Raw genomic sequence first — 20353 nt, forward strand, 5'->3', positions numbered from 1 at the left:
AAATAAGTAGCTATCATAATACTGAGCAGTTCTGTTGTGCATGTCCGACTTGCTCTTTGAAAGGAACACAGGATGTTTGCAGCAGGCTATCTAATGGTGCCATGTAGCCAATTAGTGCATGAATAATACACTAATATTTTCATAATAGTAGATAAAGACACAGTTAACCCTAGTAGTTTGGACTCTGACACTGTATTCAGCAAAGAAGTTTTGACTAAATGTTTGTCTTGCTAGTAAAATAGTAGAACTTCATGCATATGGTCATTCTAAGAATTACTGTCATACCTTCTGCTAGGAAGGTGAGTATTCACACAAGCCTATGTTGCGTCTATTCAAAATTAAGCCATCAAGTTCAATGAGACTTACTCCCAGGTTAGTGGATATACTACATTTACTTGAGAATAAATCCCATTGAACAAAGTGTGCCTTACTTCTGAGTAGACATTCTGAGGATTCTGCTGATGTCCCCTTCCTTAGCACAAGGTACAAGGGTATTTATCAGTTGACATGTATAGGAATGTTGTTGTGCTGTTTTTTATTTTACGTGATCTTCTTTCTCATTGGTTTCATCTTAGTCAACATTTGTGCTCATACTTCTTTTTTAAACTACCTGATGACTCTTTCTGTGTTTTTTCTCCTGCAGTTTTCTGGTTAGTTTTATGGTTGATGCACGCGGGGGTTCAATGAGGGGCAGCCGTCATCATGGCATGAGGATTATTATTCCACCGCGTAAATGCACAGCGCCCACTCGCATCACCTGCCGCTTGGTAAAGAGGCACAAACTGGCCAGCCCTCCACCAATGGTTGAAGGAGAAGGATTGGCTAGTAGACTGGTAGAAATGGGGCCTTCCGGAGCACAATTTTTAGGGTGAGTTGTTCTGTGAATCGTATTATTGGCTGCCATTTTGCATCTATAGTTTTGCTTTCCTTTACCATATGGATCTAAGTTGTTGGGTCTTTTAAAATTGAAATAACTTGAGGATTGGAGGTAGGCTTCCACTCCTTTTGCTAGGTAAGCACAGGACTGTATTTTTATCTTAGGCCAAATTCTCTATGGTATCATGAATAATTTTTCCTATGGTAATATGTTATGTTTAAGGGGTGAGTGGGGGGGACCCAAAACCTTCTCTCTTATTCTTGATTCATGCAGATATGTATACAAAGGCAGGATGTTGGGAGCACTGCTGAATTACATGCCCAGCACCCAGTGATTATGGAATGCCATTGATTTCTAAAGGAGTACTCTGTACAAACTATCCACTCATCCTCGAGAGCTGCAAACATTTACCAAGAGAAGAATGTGCAGCTGAATGTGAATTTTGTAGCAGCTACTCTGAGCCGTATACTAACACAAATGCCAACAGCAGACTTTTTCTTTTCCAAAGCTAACATTAGGGGAAACAATCCACTATGATATGGGAGTACATAAATTTATATATGATGATAAATTTTGTTCATTACCATACATGGTCCCCAGTAGAAAGTTCTGTCGGGAATGACAGTTTGTTCCTAATTTCCCCTCTTGTTTTTCTTCCTGCTGCATGGATGTTATTCAGTAAACTGCACCTTCCTACCAATCCTCCCCCTCTAAATGAGGGTGAGAGCATGGTTAGCCGAATCCTGCAGCTTGGGCCTCAAGGAACAAAATTTATTGGGTAGGATGTTTCTAAGAAAAGATATCAAATGTCTACAGTTCTTTTCTTTTCTTTTTATTTAATTCCTTTTTGTTCTGACTTGCTTTTTTTGTTTTGTGTTTTGGTCATTCCCATTATTTAATTTTTTATTTTTTGGTTCACAACAACAACAAAAGCTTTCAGCTGATTAACCGTCACTGAAAGAAAAAATCATAGTGGCTTGATTTTATTCTAGCACTGCTCCTGTAATTGATCTTGTGCTTCTAGGCATGTGGAATTCACGGCAAGCATTTCTGCTTTCATAACTTTGTGCTTTTTTCCTATGTTTTAACCAATTTTGACTGTTTCAGCTGCATTGACTACACCTTTTAAAAAGCACTACAGCGACACCACACACATGGTCCTGTTTTAGTTCTGTTGGTAGAGAAGGTATTTGCATGGTTTTGGAGCCAGCTTATGGCACAAATAAACAGCTTTGCCAAATTTGGACCAACAAGGAAGTCTTTGTAAGATAGGGGTGGTTAAATATAAGCTTAAGACAGTGGTGTTCAAACTGTCTCCTGCAGGACCCTGGGATTTTATCACAATAAGAAGATCAGTAATGGTGGCCAGGCATTCCTAAAAATACAAGTTCCTCTATTACTGACCTTCCCCAACATTGTGCAACCAAGTGGGAATGTTCCAGTGTGTAAACTCAGCTCATGTGAGGCAGTAACAAGGTCTTAACATATCAGTTATAGCATGTAAGAGGGGATCTTACAATGTGCCATAGAACCACCCCTAATATCCTGAGCTTCCATAGCAGATAAAGTTATGTTTTCTTGAGAGTGGGGAGTCCATCTCCCTTGCCATCTGCTACTGACTTAAAAGGAAGTTCAAAAAAACACATTCCTAGAAATTTTATCTGCATCTGAAGTCTGTGATGTTTAATGTAGAATGTTATTCTGAATTCTGTGTTCTGCACATTCCCAAGGGCCCTATGAATGGCCTGAGAACATCTGAGGCCATAGCATTATTGAAGCTGGGGAAAGTTTCCAGAGGTTGCAAGATATAAGTATAATTAATATATACCAAAATCTTCATGTGCTTGAGTACTCACAATAGATACTCATTCTTTACCTTTAACTCTGGGCCAAACTAGACACAATCGTACTCATGCAAATAGCAGTTGCTGGTGATTGTTGTTTTTATATAAAAATAAATACTTAAGCACCCTGATGGGCGGGAGGTAGATCCAGATCATCAGCACAGTGGGGAAAAATATTTTTACCTCTTGCCTCCATTGTGGTCTCAACAGGATTGTTACTCCTGCACAGCTGCTATTTGCAATGGGAGGAAACTCCCAGTTGCATGATAAACATCACTTCTATTTTAGCTCTTTGCTTTCAGACAACTGTAGCTCATCACGTGGGACTCACTTTAGAATTTTAAGAAGCATGAAAAGTCTGCCTAAACACTAAGAACTTAGAATTTGATCTCCTAATTCCCCATCCCGCCAGTTGTCTATAGCCCAAATGTATAGGTGGGTGACTGCTTCTTGGTTCATGATGTACTCAGAGAGTGCCTATGCACTGAGAATGCCACTAACTCTCTGTATGTATCTTGAAATGCCCAGGAGTGACAGTTTGGCCACCCCTGTGACCCAAGTTCTGTCTTGTTCAATAAAATTCAGTAAATGATCTGGTTGAATAAGATTGTTGAAAATGTTAACCCTTCTAAAACTGAATTATATTTCAGGTTTGAAAACAAAGTATGAATTTTGTGTATATCTATTTACAATTATTAGAAAACTGTGATATTCATATTTAAAATCTTGGGAAGATTTTACTATTTTGACTGCCTGCCTTCAGAGGTTGTGAGGTTCTAACGTAGCATGTTGTTCCAAGTCCTGTGTTCAATACCTGTCTAATACCTTCTCTGTGAGTATTGTTTATGTTCATGCACAAACTGTGTGCGTCTTATACAGAGAGACAGTATCTGAAATATTCGCCTGCAAAGATTGTATTCATAGGATAGCTTTCAATGGGGTTAAACATTTTCAGTTTTGCAAGGCCTGCACAAACCTTAGGCAAACAAGTGGAACTGCTATCATCCATCTCTTGTTGAGATGATAGAACCAATAACCAAATGCAACACTAGAAGATTTGGCACTTCACAAAAATAAACCCACAATCTTGTCAGAAATGGAGCACTTTTTCATCCCATTGGGGTGATTTAAACAATGGCTTAATGCACCCATTGAAATCAATGTGATTTAAAAGTGATTAGCTGGGTCATACCCTAAATTGCCTTAAAAAAATACTGCTATTACTGTTTCTGATTCTCCCTTGTAAAAGAAAAAAGTGTACCAGCTGGAGAAAGTCTCAGCTAGTACCGCTGCTACTCTTTGATGTTTATGCAGAGTGGGGAGGTGTTCTCTCTCTCTAGATATATATATGAGCAGAGCTAAGTACAACCTCTGTGGGAAATTAATGATACTGTCTGTTTAAATGTCTTAAGGCTGCATAATCCATAATTGCTCGTGTTTCTCTGATGGAATACTTCAAAGACTTTCCTTGCCCATGAGCAAAGATTTCCATTTTATTAAAAAAGAAAAAAAGGCGTGGAAAACAACCTGTTCGTTTATTACACTGGCCACTTAATTATGCTATTGTAATCTTTGGTTGAAGACACACAGTCAGGTAGCACTAGGTGTATTATTTAAATAGGGGTGCAAATGTATCCGACCAGCTACCCAAGATAAATACAGCTACATAAGATCATGGTTCTATCAGAGGCCTACACAACTTTTTACCCACTAAGCTGAGCACAGCTCACCAGATATGTATGGTTGACCATCAGAGGCTGAATAAATCTCTCTTTCTGTTGTTAACATGGAGACAGGTAGGAGGGATTGCAAGCCCTTCACCACAAATATGTGTGTTTGGTTTTAAAAGGTCAGAGGTTGTGCAGGCCTGTTCTACTGAATTCATCAACGAAGAGCTAGACCACCGATTAGTTAGCTGTTTGAATTGGTGCCCATTGTGAAAGTGTGGAAGACAGAGAGACCAACATAGGCCAGAGCCAGCGACAGATGGAGCAAACTAATTCTACTTTTGTAGAATTCTACTAAGTTCTACAAGTGCAAACTTATGCCAGGGAGAAGGAAGTGGACAGGCAGCCCCAGACCCTGGACTGATTCTAAGTAAGAAGGACCAAAATATTTCCTCAAATCCTCCAGGTTAAGTTGTTGAGCCAATCTTTTCTACATTCATAGACTAATACCAGTAGGGTTTTTTTGAGATATGAGGAAGATCACGTCAAGCCATTCTGACATGCAGTGACTAAAACTGCTACAGTTTTGTCCCCATACGATCAATATTTACCATGGGCTTTAGTATATGTAATGCTTGAAAAGAAACACATGCTCACACAAATGGTGCTGGAGGAAAATAGGAGTCACAATACAGGTTCTCGTAGCCCAGTCTTATGCAGGCTTATTCCCCACTGAACTCCTCGTGCATTGGGTTGCGCTGCACGTTATTTTATAAAATTAGACTGTATCTATTTTCAGTTGCATTAATTCTTTGTATGAAAGATTTCATTAGATTAAAATGTACACTTTCCATTAAAGTCAATGTAAATATGGCATGCCAGCAAAATGGAACTTATGTTTGCTTGTTTTTTGTTTTATATCTGACTGTGTCTCTTCTACACCTTAGAATCAAGTTGGTCTTTGCCTATGCTGGTGCATCGCCCGTTGATAATTATTAAAGGGCTGTGTGTATTCTGTGATTCTGTGCAAGGGCAGAAAAGTAGAGACTATAGTACTGGGTGCCAAATTCAACTTCCAGAGACTTTCAGTGCTCTCCCTGGTTGTTGTTTTTTAATGTCTAGCCTTTATGACTGTGCAAATGGACTTGAAATTGCATGGGTAATTAAGATTGCCCAGTGGTAAGAGGATGGAACTTCAGTGCTTTTTTATATCCTTCTACATCCTTACTTCTCCCAAGATTAAAACATATTTAAAGTTATTTAGTGTATTTAAATATATTTAAATCAGGCAAAGGGAGCAAAACTTGCAAATCTGGTGAATTTCCATAATATATATTGGCTGGGGAAATGAGCTTTTCTTTACAATATATTTGAAAAACTTGGTGTAAATTGTCAATTCTCTTCTCTCCCCACCCCATTTTCTTTATTTTAAGTCAAAGCCCCCACCCAGCCCTAAGTAAACAGCATTGCATATGCACAGAGTTGTTCAAGCACAAGAAAAGCAATATTCAAACTCTGAGAGAGTTTCACTTTTTAGAAACAATTTTTAAAAGTAAGTTTGCAGCTGGGTGGAGAGCATCAGGTGAAGTCTCAAAACAAAGTGTTGATAAACAAGATTTCCAGCAATCCAGGGTCCTGTGCATCAGTGCCCTGGCATTGCTTCTTCCTGTGACTAGCAGAAGCAAAATAAATTGTACAGACTCAAATAAGTTGTCCAGATTGGCTTAGGTTGCATATTAATGCTGGTTGAAAGAATTCAGCTTTTCTAGACCCAGAACATGGGTTACTTTGACACAGCCAAATGTTTATGTGTGTTAAATGCCGAGTACACACAGCCCTGAGTAAATAGCATTATGTATGCATAGCCAAGTGCAGGATCTAAGCTTGCCTGCTGAAACCCTTTCTTTTTATTTGCTTATATGCATTTTTGTAACTTGTTTTTGTTGTCTGTGTAAATTGATGTATGTCAGCACTCCTGTGCGTGCTTATCTAAGTGTGTAATTGGAGTGGATTATTGAAAACAAAAACAAACAAACAAAAAAACCTTGCAATTTGAATTGGAAAGGGTTTTGCAGCTTTGCCAGTTATTAACCATTTCCCCCCATGAACGCACTTGTAGCTGTGTGACAGACAACTCTTGAGTAAGGGAGCAGCACTTAGTAAACTGAAAAAATGCATGTACAATATGAATTGCTTCTTCTTCTTCTTTTATTTGGTGTAGTCCTGTCATAGTGGAAATCCCTCATTTTGGATCGATGCGGGGAAAGGAAAGAGAACTGATTGTGCTTCGAAGTGAAAACGGTGAAACGTGGAAGGAACATCAGTATGACAGCAGGCATGAAAACCTCACTGAAATACTGAACGGCATGAATGAAGGTATATATGCACTGTTACTGTTTTGGCCTGGGCAAATAGCAAGTAGAAACATGTGTTGGGTTTGTTTTTGAATGATTAAAGTTGAATTAGGCGGTGACTATACAAATAGCATTACCACAGTGCCATGTGGCATGGATATAATACCATATATGTTTACTATGCTTGCCAGCAGAAAAATACATAACCATCCAATCAAAGAACCTATTTGCAGTTAAGAAATATATTTCAGTATCCCAATTATTTGTTACAGAAGTGAATTAATGGTACTCATTTAACTTAAAAAGTATTACTGCAGGTACCACTGCATAATTTCTCTAACTTCTAGTTTTTGTTTGAATATCCATTATTTCCCCTCTCGCTGCTATTTCTGTTTATGCCAGGGTTAGAAAATGTTCACAAGTATTCAGTTGGAAAATTTGTGTTCACCTGAATTGCTGCCAGTGGCAGTAAGCAGGAACATGCTGAGTCAGACATTGCTTTCTCCATGCAATTGTGAGTGTAGGAAAGGCAGAGAAACTGACAAATGTTTGAAGAATCAGCCCTATGTGGTATGGCATGGAAGCAGCATACCTAAGTGATGCCATCTTGATTGACTTACAGGAGTGGTCTGGGTATATTATGACTTATTTGTTATCTAACTTCAGTGGTGAGATAAATTAAACCATCCATTCAGTGTACCTTTTCCCTTTTATGACGGAATAATTACTGGGTTTGATGAAAGCAGCACCATCTACTGGCAAAGCTAGATATTAAAATCAAAACGTAATTTGTAGACCTGTAAAAATGGAACCAGCCTTTAAAAGTGGAACACATAACCCAGAAATGTTGCACATTGAATGGTGAGATATTCATTTATTAAATGCATAAATAATATTTTTTATATTCATCTGGTATTTCCTCAGATCAGACCACCATGAGCTAATCTAACCAACTGAGTTATGAGATACTTTTCATCTCCCAATAAACCAAAACCCCCAAACAAAAAAAGTTTGGATTCAGATTCACGTTTTGTTCCTTTCATTAATACACCTTTCTGTCATGAGGTTGATTTTAAAGGTGATTACTTAGCCTTTTATCAGATCAAAATGAAATAGCCATGTTGAACCAGAAAGGGGTAAATAAGAGTAAATAAAATAACATCTTTCATGTGGTCCAATCAGTATTCACAGTGCAGTCTGTGCATTATTGCCAGTTCCACTGAATTCCTATTCAGGCTGGGTGTTCAAATCCAACAAAACTGATGTTAAGTCTAGCTTGCCGTTACAGATTTTTTTCAGCCTTGAAATGGAACAGGAAGAGGTTCTCCCAGAAAACATTACATTGAGGACAGGATATGCATTAGTATTCAAAGCAACCCGAAGACTTTCTTGGACAAGGCTGAAACTCTCTTTAAAAGCCCACTCATTATACCTGAGCAGTAATATTTATAAATATTTATAAACATTTCTGATTTCCCCCTGCATAGAATTGGACAGCGCAGAGGAACTTGAGAAGAAACGTATCTGCAGAATTGTCACGAAGGACTTTCCTCAGTACTTTGCTGTGGTTTCACGAATTAAGCAAGAAAGCAACCAGATTGGTCCAGAGGGTGGCATTCTGAGCAGCACAACTGTGCCTCGGGTCCAGGCTTCCTTCCCTGAAGGAGCATTAACTAAGCGGATACGAGTGGGCCTGCAGGTAATAAGATGAGCCTTTCTTTGCATTTTTGGAAACCAGAAGTAAGGTTTAATGGGGCTGGATCAGATGATGTACCTCCCTAGATCTGGCCTAACAGGTTGAGGGAAATGAGTGCCTGCAGCTTCAGCCTGCCCACCATTCCTTCATGTAGACACAAGGATGGATTATGCAAATGCTGTCTTGTTGTTGTTTAGTCGTTTAGTCGTGTCCGACTCTTCGTGACCCCATGGACCAGAGAACGCCAGGCACCTCTGTCCTCCCAAATGCTGTCTATATGCCTATAGTTCAACATACGTACACACACACACACACACAGATACACACACACACAATTCCTGATATAATGAGGAAATTAACCACATTTCATACCTGCATGCATTGAACCTTGCATGTGTAGGCAGCATGTGCAAATGGCAGAGGTGGGACAGTGAGCAGAGGACCTGTCCGCACGCTCCCCTCTACATAGTACACCAGTTCCTAAGAGGTGTACTGTCCAATCTGGCCTGTTAATAAAAGGAGCAGCTCTTCTCCCTCCTGCATGGGAAACTGTAGCTGCCAAAATGCCCACTTCTGTGCAACTTGTTAAAAGCTTACCTATCCTGCCCACCTTAGCGTTTGGTCATCCCAATGAACCTTATTCAGACCTGTAGTATAAGCATCTGCTAAGCAGGGAACAGCGGCACTCTGGAAATCCAGATTTTTACAGCAAATCCACCTACCTACATAAAACAGATATTTGCACTTTGCAGTTGTTGGATTTTAGTTAGCTCCCCCATTTCAGTGAACCAGATGACATTGTTGAAATTGATAAGAATACCAAAAAGAAGAAGAAAGCTAACTTTGAGTAGACCCATTGAAAACAATGGATGTAACAAATTTAGGCTCATTAATTCAATAGGTCTTCGCTGAGTAAAAGTTGAATACAACCCGAAGTTTGGGACTTGTTGAATTTTACAGAACTCTGTAATGGAATTTTACCCTAAAATCCTGGATTTGTGTAGCATTTATGGTGTATACCAGTAACAGAAATTTTACAGAAAAATAACATCTAGGTAAAGTATGGTACTACTGGAAGGAATTTTTTTATTTTGTTTCGACTATGGCAGACCAACATGGCTACCTACCTGTAACTATAAACTGCATGTTTGAGAATCTTATATCCCATGATTTTAAAATCTCTTTTTCCTATATTGAAAATAGGCTCAACCAGTTCCAGATGAAACAGTCAAGAAAATCCTTGGTAACAAAGCAACATTCAGCCCCATTGTCACTGTGGAACCAAGAAGAAGAAAATTCCATAAGCCAATCACCATGACAATTCCTGTGCCACCCCCATCAGGGGAAGGGATAACCAATGGATACAAAGGAGACACGACACCCAGCCTTCGGCTACTGTGTAGCATAACAGGTTAGGCAAAGGCATAAGGAAGGGCATCTCCATTTATTCAACATATCTTTTCTAAATTGGGCAAACTTTTCCTCTTCCCCTCTCTCAAGAGTCGCATTTCCCCCAGGAGCATCTCCATGGTACTGCATATCACATATGGAATCAGCCAAAGCCAGCAGTGTGTGGGGTCATCACCTTTCTCTCTTTTTGTCACGCCCCCTTTTCTCCACACACACACACCCAACACCCTTTCTCTCTCCTTAACTGTCCCCCTTCTTGTCCAGTGGACTGCTGGGGTGGAGACACATGGCTTTGGCCAAAGTCCAGAATTGACGGTTTTGCAGGGAGCTTTTGTAATTAGACACAGGGGTTGCGGTGTTGATCTAGCACCACTGGTTACCCATCCCTCTGCAATCCTGCAGAGGTGAGGACCAGCTCTCCCCAGTTCTGCCCTGCCCTTCTGCAATCCAAGCACTATATTGCCCACCTTAAATATTACAGACCTTTCATGTCCTTCCCTCTGGAAAGGAATCCATTCCATATGATCACATTATATGAGTGTTTCAGAAACTTCCCACACCAATTATTATGTATAAATAAAACTAAGATAAAGTGCAAACCTAAAGCACTATTTCAGATCTATGTAAAAAATCAGTTCCCTTTAAACAAGTGGGACTTATGCATCTTTTATTTCCTAGGAGGTACTTCACCAGCTCAGTGGGAAGACATCACAGGAACCACTCCACTGACTTTTGTAAATGATTGTGTCTCTTTCACAACCAACGTTTCAGCCAGGTACAGTAAAAGCAAATGAAGCACAAATAATTATACTTTATTAAGGCATACAGGTTGTATTATGAAGATCAGAATAACCTGAGTGATACACAGTGGAATAACTAGCTCAATAGCAGGACTTTTTTGACTGATGGGAGAGGAGAGGAGCAAAAACAGATTCATAACTAGGGATGTTTACAAAAAAAAAAAAATCCTGCCATCTGAATTTCTCCTCAGATTTTGGTGTTCCTAATCACATCTTGTTGTTTTTAACAGAGTGGCACCAGTGCCTTAGTAATCCACCATTCTTCCAATATTGATATCTAGATATTATACAGAGGAGCAGTTTCCACAACATTCAGTTCCTTCTGCTCACTGAGATCTGTTTTTTCCACACACGTCACTAGTGTGCAGAAGTGCTTGTTTGCCAAGGAGGTGGCAGATCTGGCCTCCAAGGTGTGCACCACAGCCGTCAGCAGTGGAGATTTCCGTTTTCCTAGATTACAGAAAACCAACACAGCACATTATGAGCAGACCAGAAAAAGTAATAAATATTGCATTGAACCTGTCTATAACATGCTTTTTGTCTGACAGTTCTCAGATCAGGCACCTCCAAGTTTTGACAGAAATTATTTATAAGTATATATAATAAAAAGTAAGTTAGAAAACCCAGGAATGTGACTTGGTGCTGTTAGCTGGAGAGGCAGTTCAAACCACAGTAAATTTATGGTGGGAAATCACCATTGTATGAAGATGGACTGATTGGTCTTTACATCTATGTATGTGCATCCAGATTTTGGCTAGCAGACTGCCATCAAGTTCATGAAACTGTCGGGTTGGCCACACAGCTTTATAGGGAATTAATATGTGTTCCCTACATGGCCAAGTTTGTCATTTTTGCCAAAATGAATGATGCGGTGGAATCCAATCTGCGCTGCTTCTGCATGACAGATGATAAAGTCGACAAAACTTTGGAGCAGCAAGAAAACTTTGAAGAAGTTGCAAGAAGTAAAGATATTGAGGTATACCATCATTCCACAGTAAAGGCCTATTGTATATCTACAGGCTTTGTGGGTGCTTTTAAAAATATATTTCTTTCTAAAAGTTACAGTTCATATTCTAATAAAGAATAAATTGTGTCTATAAACCTGTCAATACAGTAAACATCACTGTGTTTATCAGGTAGCTTGGCCAATTCAGATATTTCAGGCACTTTAAAAGCAGTCTATTCACAGCTGTCAAGACAGTTACAAATTTCCTGCATCTCTAAACAAATTCAAGATTGCATTGTCGGTAAAGTATCAAGAGACATCAAAACAATGACTGTCGTCAGTTTAATTTTTCTACACCTGAGTCCAATAAGCTTGAGCATAGATGCCTAAGGATGGATATAATATGCCCAGTCTTGCTAAACAAATGCTTCCAATACATGAATCTATCTGTTCAAAATGTTTTATTTAATTTGAATGGAGTAAGATGCTAGTGTAATTCAGTTCATGTCTTCCAGAACCAGGGCATTGCTTACCCCCTTTCTTCCTGGTACACCTAGGCATGACGGACAAGTAGTGGAACGTGTGAACTTAACTTTCACATTGTCCATGAGTCCTTTTATCAGTTAGAGGGGGGGAAAGAAAGAAAGAAAGAAAGAAAGAAAGAAAGAAAGAAAGAAAGAAAGAAAGAAAGAAAGAAAGAAAGAAAGAAGTAAAGAACTGAGCTTGCCAGCTGGCTGTTGAAGGGTCAGTTTAGAAATAAATATCTGTAGTCTTGACTGACCTTCCCCCCACACCAAAGAACATACCACACATCTCTTCCTGTTGAAAATACTGCAGTGAATCCATGTTGAAAGGCAACTTTAACTGTGGGTTTAAATAGTAATTTAAAAGTTGGGATGCTTACTGTTTATTGCAATAGTTCGGCACGGAAATAGATCTAACAGATTTATTGTTGACCCAACAGGTTTTGGAAGGAAAGCCTATTTATGTGGATTGCTACGGGAATCTAGCCCCTTTGACAAAAGGAGGACAGCAGCTTGTATTTAATTTTTATGCTTTCAAAGAAAATAGACTGCCATTTTCTATCAAGGTAAAAGTAAAACCGCACTGGAGCAGTCACAATGAGAAAACTGTTCCTGCGTGATGACAAACCTTGTGTGTTTGTGTGTGTTTTTCAAACCCTCTGTTTGTCTGTGGTGTTTGGAAAAGGTGCACTATCCACTTCACCTGTGCAGCGGCATATTGCTACCACGAGATGTGAGCCGCCATCCCACTAATTGGGAATGGCAGGTTTGAAGCCTGCTTAAGGTACACTGAGGAAATTAGGTTGCTGGCAGAAAGGAGCTCCAGGGCTCTGGGATGAACTTCAAGATGATGGGCTTCGGTTTACCTCCTTGCTAGTATTTAGAAAGCTTTGTACCACTTATTAAGCAAAGTTTAAAGGGCCAATCTGCTTCTTTACAAAAATATATGTTTTATGGACTGCTACTCAACTGCATTTTAATTTTACTTCTGAGTTGTGATTTTGTTAGGATTTTTAATGTGTTTGTAAAGCCCCTTAAATGGTTGGAGGTACAAGTTGGCAGTTCTTTAAAAGAAGCATTTAAATAACCACAACATCCATGTGCAAAAAAGTTACCATGTTAGCCAGGTTGCCAGTGTTCACATTATACCTTCATAATGCCATCTCCAAAACAGGAGAAAATGCAGCCACCAAGTGGCTTGTGTTGTTGCCTTGTTGATTTAGTTTAAGCACTTTAATTTGTTTCCAGACAAAAATGGGAGGTTTTTTCTTTCTGGCCTTAAGTCTAGGTTGCCAGAAAGACCACTTTCTTCCATATTGATGGATGGATGGAGTTAGTTTGTTCATATGCCACCTTTTCACATAATTATGATCATCCATAATTATGATCTTACCACCCCCACCCGTGAAGCTTAATTAGGTGGTGACCAGGGAAAGGTCCGTATTACCACTTGGCAATTAGTTGGCAACTGAATAAGATATTGTCTGGGCTGTCAATTATTTATGTTTTTATTTAATTTAATATATTTCCTTTTTGCTACTATCAATTGGCTCAGTTTGACTTTGTGGTTGTACTGGATTTTATAGTAGAAGTTTTCTTTTTAAAAATTTTAAGTCACCGGTCTTATTATGATGGAAAGGCAGGATGGCTATAAATGCTTTAGATAATTAAATGCAATCTCAAACTTTGGCCAGCTTCTTATTAGTCTTATTAAACTGTCCTTGGAATAATGCAGACACCTTGTAATTGTTTTAGCTTTGTGTTTGTAACACCCTGTGGTAGAAATAATGTGGAGGATTAATGTGTAGGACAGATGAGAATTAATGTTTGGAGATCCTGTTTCAGCACAAGGCATTTGATTTGACAATTATCAGGTGCCTTCCCATTGTATGGTTCAAGGAACTTAGATTTGGGGGTTTCTTTGCGTGTTTTGTTTTTAAATTAGAGCTAATAGCTAAACTAAATTTAATGGAACCCAAAGGACTGTAAACATTTCAAACCAGTGTGTGAACATTTTATATATATATAGATTAGAGACACCAGCCAAGAACCTTGTGGTCGCTTATCATTTCTGAAAGAACCAAAGACTACAAAGGGTCTGCCGCAAACAGCTGTTTGCAATTTGAATATCACCTTGCCAGCACACAAAAAGGTACGATCACTAAGGCTAGTTTAATTTCTTTTTTTCTTTTTGCTGATTGTAATGAACCACTAGTAATGTGAATGCTTTGCAATCTGATTAAGCCTGTTTTATGTCTTAATGTTTTCATGTATGCAGAAAGCTTTTTGAGACTTGTTACTGTGTTGCTGCATTTCTGCAATTTTTGATTACCGGGTCCTCCGTTTACAATTCATGCTTCAGCTTACAGTTCATATACTTTATGCTTTTAGTAATGTCATGTGTTGATTTGCATTCGATGTAAAGTTTTGTTTGTTAATTTATATTCTGTTGACATTTTGGGTTTGTTTTGCCTTTTATAAATTAGCTTGCATTTTTTGTGCTCCCTTACTTGGTCCTTTTCATATCCTGATATTCTTTTCCCTGCTGTCCATTATAATATTCCTTGTCTCTGCAATGCATCTTGGGACCCAAAGGAAACAGAGTCAGATCAAGATGATGAGGTAATATAAACATTATCTTTTATTTTACTTTTTTATTATAATCAGAATTCTTATCCATTAAAGATATATGGTATCACAAAAAGATTTACTAAACCAAATAAATGAAGCCAATAACATGTGCTTGGAACAATATGAGCCCAACCTCTTTCCCTCTGCCCTCACTCTTCACTAGACTTAGATATTTTATGTCTTCTGCTTTGCACACAGCAAAGCACCTGACTGTTTACCAATTGTGGGGAGCTCTTGCATCCTTGCTTCACACAGAGACCCCAGCATTCTGCCTTCTCCTCTTTGCGGGAATAGCTTGTACACCCAGAGAGAAACAGACCACTGGATGCATGCATGAGGTTTTGAAGGAGATCCCTTGATTATACCCATTGCTATTCATCTAGGTGAGGAGCAGCAGAGAAGCTATTTTCCTTCCACTTCCTTAGTTCCAGCTAGACAGTATTTTAATCCTCTTTAATACAGCAAACCACACTGTCTTGCCTGTCCATTCCTCTTCCCAATACCCAATAGGCAACTGAGACCCAGCAAATCCTTTGCTCGGGTATCCCAGGCCTGGTGGTCCTGCAATAATTACCTTTAGAAGAATGGCTCCTGACTGGAAGCTGCAAGCCACTTGCTCCCTTGGAGGAAGCAGATGGATCAGCACCATGGGATTCATGGTTTCTGACTGTTGTCTCTGTGAAATTTATGACTCTCTTGTTCACTGGGAGACACAGTGTAAAGGAAGATGAAAGCATGATTCAGGCAAAGTTAAGCACTAATCTCAGTGGGAGGAAGTTAAGCTTGTGTTCTGTTCTCCCACTGAAATCAATAGGGCCTTAAAATGTGATTGAGCTTAGCAGGACGGCATCTTTAGATAGTATAACAGCCCATGGGGATTGGTCGTCTAAACAAAAAACCCAAAAGTATTTTTTTACTTGTCCTATTTTCTTACCAAACTAAATATGTATCTTTAAAAACACCCCACTATTAGCATCTAGAAACTTTACTAAAAACAGATCTACAACCCATATAGGGATTTTTGAAGCAAGTTGTAATCTGTTAGTGATTGTAACCTGCTTTCTAATCTGCATCCCTGCATTTGTGCATATTTATAAAAATCCCAGTCCATTCCTCTTTTCATTTATTTATCTTTGTCCTTTATGTAGTTCCTTTAAAGTAGGTGTACATTGTGATATATGTGCTTTTGCAACAAATTGATTTTTGAAGAACTTATTTGGCTGGCCTAAGTTACAGCTGTAGTGATATTCTACATGTCTAACTGTAGCCTTGTGTGTGCCAAAAATGATTACTAAAATGCTAGCTGTATGATATGGGGGATTTACAATGATGGTGCTTTGTAATACAAAAATTAAGGCTTAGCAACTCACAAAGGTTCCTTAAAAAAACAGGTGTGTGATATCTGGCCATGTTTTACATGTTCTCTAAATTACTAACAATGTTTTTGGTGTTACATTTTGCCAACATTCATCTTAATACCATGTGTCTTTAAAATCTGTGTCTTTTAACTTTAAGAATGGATAGATTTCTTTCATGACACAAGGCCTGTTAGAGTACTGGGTTTTTTCCCCTTTCTTTCCAGGATTCCACCTGGGGTGATATTAGGAGCAGGCCTTGGGCTCATGCTGCATCCCACAGCCTTCCCCAGCTTCCCTCAATGTGAACAGACAACAGCTAGTGAATGGGAGATCCTATGTTTGTTCTATGTTTGTTCTAACAAAGGATCTCTGAGCCTGTGAGGCAGAACTCACTTGTCTTATAAGGTCAGGTAGATCCCATGATCATACAAAACATGAACCCTCATGCCCTTCAGTCTGTGAGAAGGGAGTAAATGGGTGTGCCCAAAGCCTGCTCCAAGAGGTTGAATCCTAGATTTGGATAGCACCTGATTAGGCCTCAAGGTGTTTGTTCTCTCCAAATAAGCTCAAGAAGCTTTAGCAATGAAATGAGAACTTTGTAAATCTATTCTTCAAAGACAACACACATCTCATAGTTACAAGACTTGAATGTTGGTGAAATGTAATTTCAGGTGCAGGCTTGGTAGAAATAAGGGATTGGGGGGCGGGTGGAATTTGAGTCTGTGAGCAGGGATAACTTTAAAAACATATAAGTGGATTGGGCTGTAACTTGAACTTAGCTTACTTTATTATTTCATTCTTAAAATTACACCACTTCATTGTAAATAAAAACCTCAAAACAGTTTATATATGAATGAATGAGGCCTTCGTAGAAAGGGGAGTGTGTGTAGGGGAAGTGTGACAGTACAATTAGTTCTCCTGAAGATCTAAAAATATGTAAGGGTATGTGTGTGTTATCTTCCCATTTAAACTAAAACAAACAAGAATTATTGGTATATTCTGTCTGCCACTTTGGACAATATTTTGAAAAGTGGAATGTTAATTCATTAATTAAAAGAAAGAAACCTGCTCTAGACAGCAGCAACTGTATGTTAAAGGTACGAAACGGAAGTATGCTTTGTTACAGACCGAGAAAACAGACCGGCGACAGAACTTTGTGTCCCTTGCTTTACGTAAGCGCTACAGCTATCTGACTGAGCCTGGAATGAGTGAGTTTCTTAACAAACCTACTAATGCTGTAAACTGATCTTTCACAAGAAGAGACATTTTTTCTATAAATGTCATGTTTTGGTGTCATTGGAAAATGCCTGATTTAACAAGCAAAAGTCTCCATTTATCCAAGAACCCTTTGGAGTGCAGATAACTTGGGAAATTCAGGCTAATAAACCATAGTTTGTCTCTTGAAATATCCATGGACTAAAAGGATCATTAGGGTGGACTCACTAATCAGTACTTCTATAGCAAAAGAAGACAGGCAATTCTACCTTTAATAAGATGAGGTGGTTAAATCATAGTAAGTTTTATGGAGTTGGTAACATAATGACCAGCAAAACACAGATCAAAAACACTTTTGAAGAGAATTCTGAAGAGAATGTAGAAGAGAATTACACACATTTAGGGAATGTCCAGCAACATTCCTGCAGATGATTTCAGTGATCAAGTTGTGTGGTCCCTGAGGAACTCTGGACCCAAGTTGTTCAGGGCTTTGTAAATTCATCCAAGGACCTTGAACCTGGCTTGTGAGTAGATGGGCACTAACATGGCTGTAGCAGAGAGCCAAACTATATTTTACATTAGAAATGCATTTTAAAAAATGTGCTGAATCTTTATTTTAAAGGAAAAACAGCTGGGTGGAACCTCAGTCAGAATCAGGGCCCAGCATTGATTTTTCTTCTCAGAATTGTCCCTTGGTGGCTGTTTACCTGCAAAGATGTTGTCTGCAGTAAATAGCAACTTTGGGAGCAAATAGGGAATATGATCCTGACTGGGACTCAGCATGTTTTCTATCAGTCACCATCCTGACAGGTAGGTTTTTAACTTGTCATGTTGATCCAGAGTTAGCATGTGTGTGTTGTAAATGTAAATACAAATGAAGTAGAACCAATGTACAAAATTTTCAAACTACTACTCACTGTACAGTGGAAAAATGTATACATAATTTCCCACTGTACAATGGACATCTCTTAGAGAAGGTGGTCTACCAATGCTTACTCTTTACTGGATAGAACCAGTTGATTATTTTGAACATAATTATTGTTTGCCTTAAAAAAAAAACCTGACAAAAGTTTGAAATAATATCAGAGTAATGTCAGACAAAGCTGCGCTGAGAAGGTATTTTTGTTTCCATGCTAGTTCCTAGTGAAGAGATTGTGCCTTAATGTGTTTCTGTGTTTTACCATTTAAGCATTCGTGACAAAAGAACTCTGCCATGGGTCATAACATTACCAGTGGTGGCCCTTGCAAATCAGAGGAGCAGGCAAGTGCTGCTCCCCTTGCCTCCCCTCTTTACTTCAAAGACTATGTGAGCCAGCTTCCCCATAATGACACCCATTTGCATGGAGTCCCTTACAGGAAGGGTTGAGGGGAGAAAAACTGCACAACTGGCTGTTGGTGTAAAGGCATTAGCTGAAGACACTTTGAAGTGCCCAGCATCTTCAAGCAGCTCCAGGGCCTCACCTGCGTCTGCCAAGTTCCCCAGCTGGTGGCTTGCCTGCTGGCAGTGGCTGGGAAAGCACCTGCCATTGTGCATTCCCCAGTGCTCTCGAGCGTCCAATGTAGTGTCACTCCAGGGCATCTAGGAAAATTAAATGGCATTTGGTTTTTCAGATGTAGCCAGCTACTGCCATCAAAGCAAGCCCACAGCTGGGAAAGCAAACAAATACGTGTGTGTGTGTGTGTGTGTGTTGGGGAAAGAGCTGCCTCAGTACACCCTGCCTGGAGCTGCTTTAACATGCAGCTGGCTTTGAAGATAGAGAAGGAAAATCCTTCTGCTATTCCTCTGAGAAGGCCACCACTGGTAACTTAAAAGACTGGAGTTCTGAAAGCCATTACCATATTAAGAGACACTGGTGATGTTAATCTCAAATTACAGCTTCCTAGAGTTGACATTCCCAGCTAAGTATTTACTTAGCTATTTTTAAATATATATCCCATCTTTTTTTGAAAATAGTCTCCAGGCAGCTTGCAAGTTCCACATTATAAAATAGAAAATAATAAAATCTTCAAAAATGTAAACAGCACATTAAGACCAGGAGCCAATATTCTAACAATTTCCATTAGTATTGACACTTTCTATGGGCAGACAAGATGGACTCAACTGGCACCTGAAGACAGTGAAGACAACATCAGATGACTCTGACTGGCAGGGGTGCAGTATGGTAACCATGGTGCTACCACAGAAAAGTCCCTCTCTTTGGAAGCCCCCTGTTAATTTTGTGATAGGGAAGGTTGAGCTTGCTTTCCTTGAACTGCTAGGAAAACTGTCTTCAAAAGACCTTGTAGAAAAAGTGTACTCTTCTTTTTAAATGCCTCCTGTGGAAAGATTTTTGAACATTTGTATATTTTGCATAGTACACCATGCAAACTGTTTTATTCCATGTGCTTGTTTTTGACATGATAAACCATGCATGAATAAAATTTAAAGTTTGGTTGCTTTGCTTGCTCACGTTTTTTCATTAATCGTATTTCCCATTTTTTATGTATGACAAATGCTTCTTAAAGTCATTTCATGTGAAGCTTTTTATCTTTTAAGTTTTACCAAGTAAAAGGAATATCGCATGAAAAAGCCAACATATGCAAAAAGCTTTTTTCCCCCTTTTTGGTTCTTTTAATCCTTGAGTCAGAAAAGGTCTTGCTCTTATTGGCTTTGTGAGAGTGAAGCATATACAAAATGTGCATGGGAGAGAGAGAAAGTTTTGACTTTATTCCCGTTGCTTCACAGTTTGCACATCAATTGCCTGTCACCTTAAAGGTATTTTGGGTTCTGCATGAAATAGTTCGGAGTGGTTTTCAAAGCAGACTTTAGCTACTCAATGTCATTTGCACAAGTTTACACCGTTTTGTGTTAACGAAACTGCTATACAGTAAATATAAAATGTATTAATGAAACTGCAAAGGATATAATGACAGAAATTTTCCTAAGGACAATTTTGATACTTGCACAAAGCAAAGACATACTGATAACAGGCAAAATGGAGCTGAGATACTTAATATCTTAACTTTAGCACATCAGAAAGTCAATAGGAAG

General features: G+C 39.0%; 1 protein-coding gene across 1 annotated transcript in view; it reads left to right on the forward strand.

Moving 5' to 3' along the window:
* The window catches only part of ANK3 (ankyrin 3), a gene marked incomplete at its 3' end in the record, with an annotated part of 355068 nt that overhangs the window by 325896 nt on the left and 8819 nt on the right, over window positions 1-20353 (forward strand). The window contains exons 30-39 of the mRNA XM_081912558.1: window positions 644-868; window positions 6610-6764; window positions 8230-8441; window positions 9642-9849; window positions 10527-10623; window positions 11396-11624; window positions 12559-12684; window positions 14148-14270; window positions 14714-14740; window positions 17234-17315. Coding sequence (XP_081768684.1) covers window positions 644-868; window positions 6610-6764; window positions 8230-8441; window positions 9642-9849; window positions 10527-10623; window positions 11396-11624; window positions 12559-12684; window positions 14148-14270; window positions 14714-14740; window positions 17234-17315 — 1484 coding nt within the window. The remainder of the gene's footprint in view (window positions 1-643; window positions 869-6609; window positions 6765-8229; window positions 8442-9641; window positions 9850-10526; window positions 10624-11395; window positions 11625-12558; window positions 12685-14147; window positions 14271-14713; window positions 14741-17233; window positions 17316-20353) is intronic.

The sequence above is a fragment of the Podarcis melisellensis genome, assembly GCF_964234715.1.
Source record: "Podarcis melisellensis genome assembly, chromosome: 5".
NCBI lineage: Eukaryota > Metazoa > Chordata > Lepidosauria > Squamata > Lacertidae > Podarcis > Podarcis melisellensis.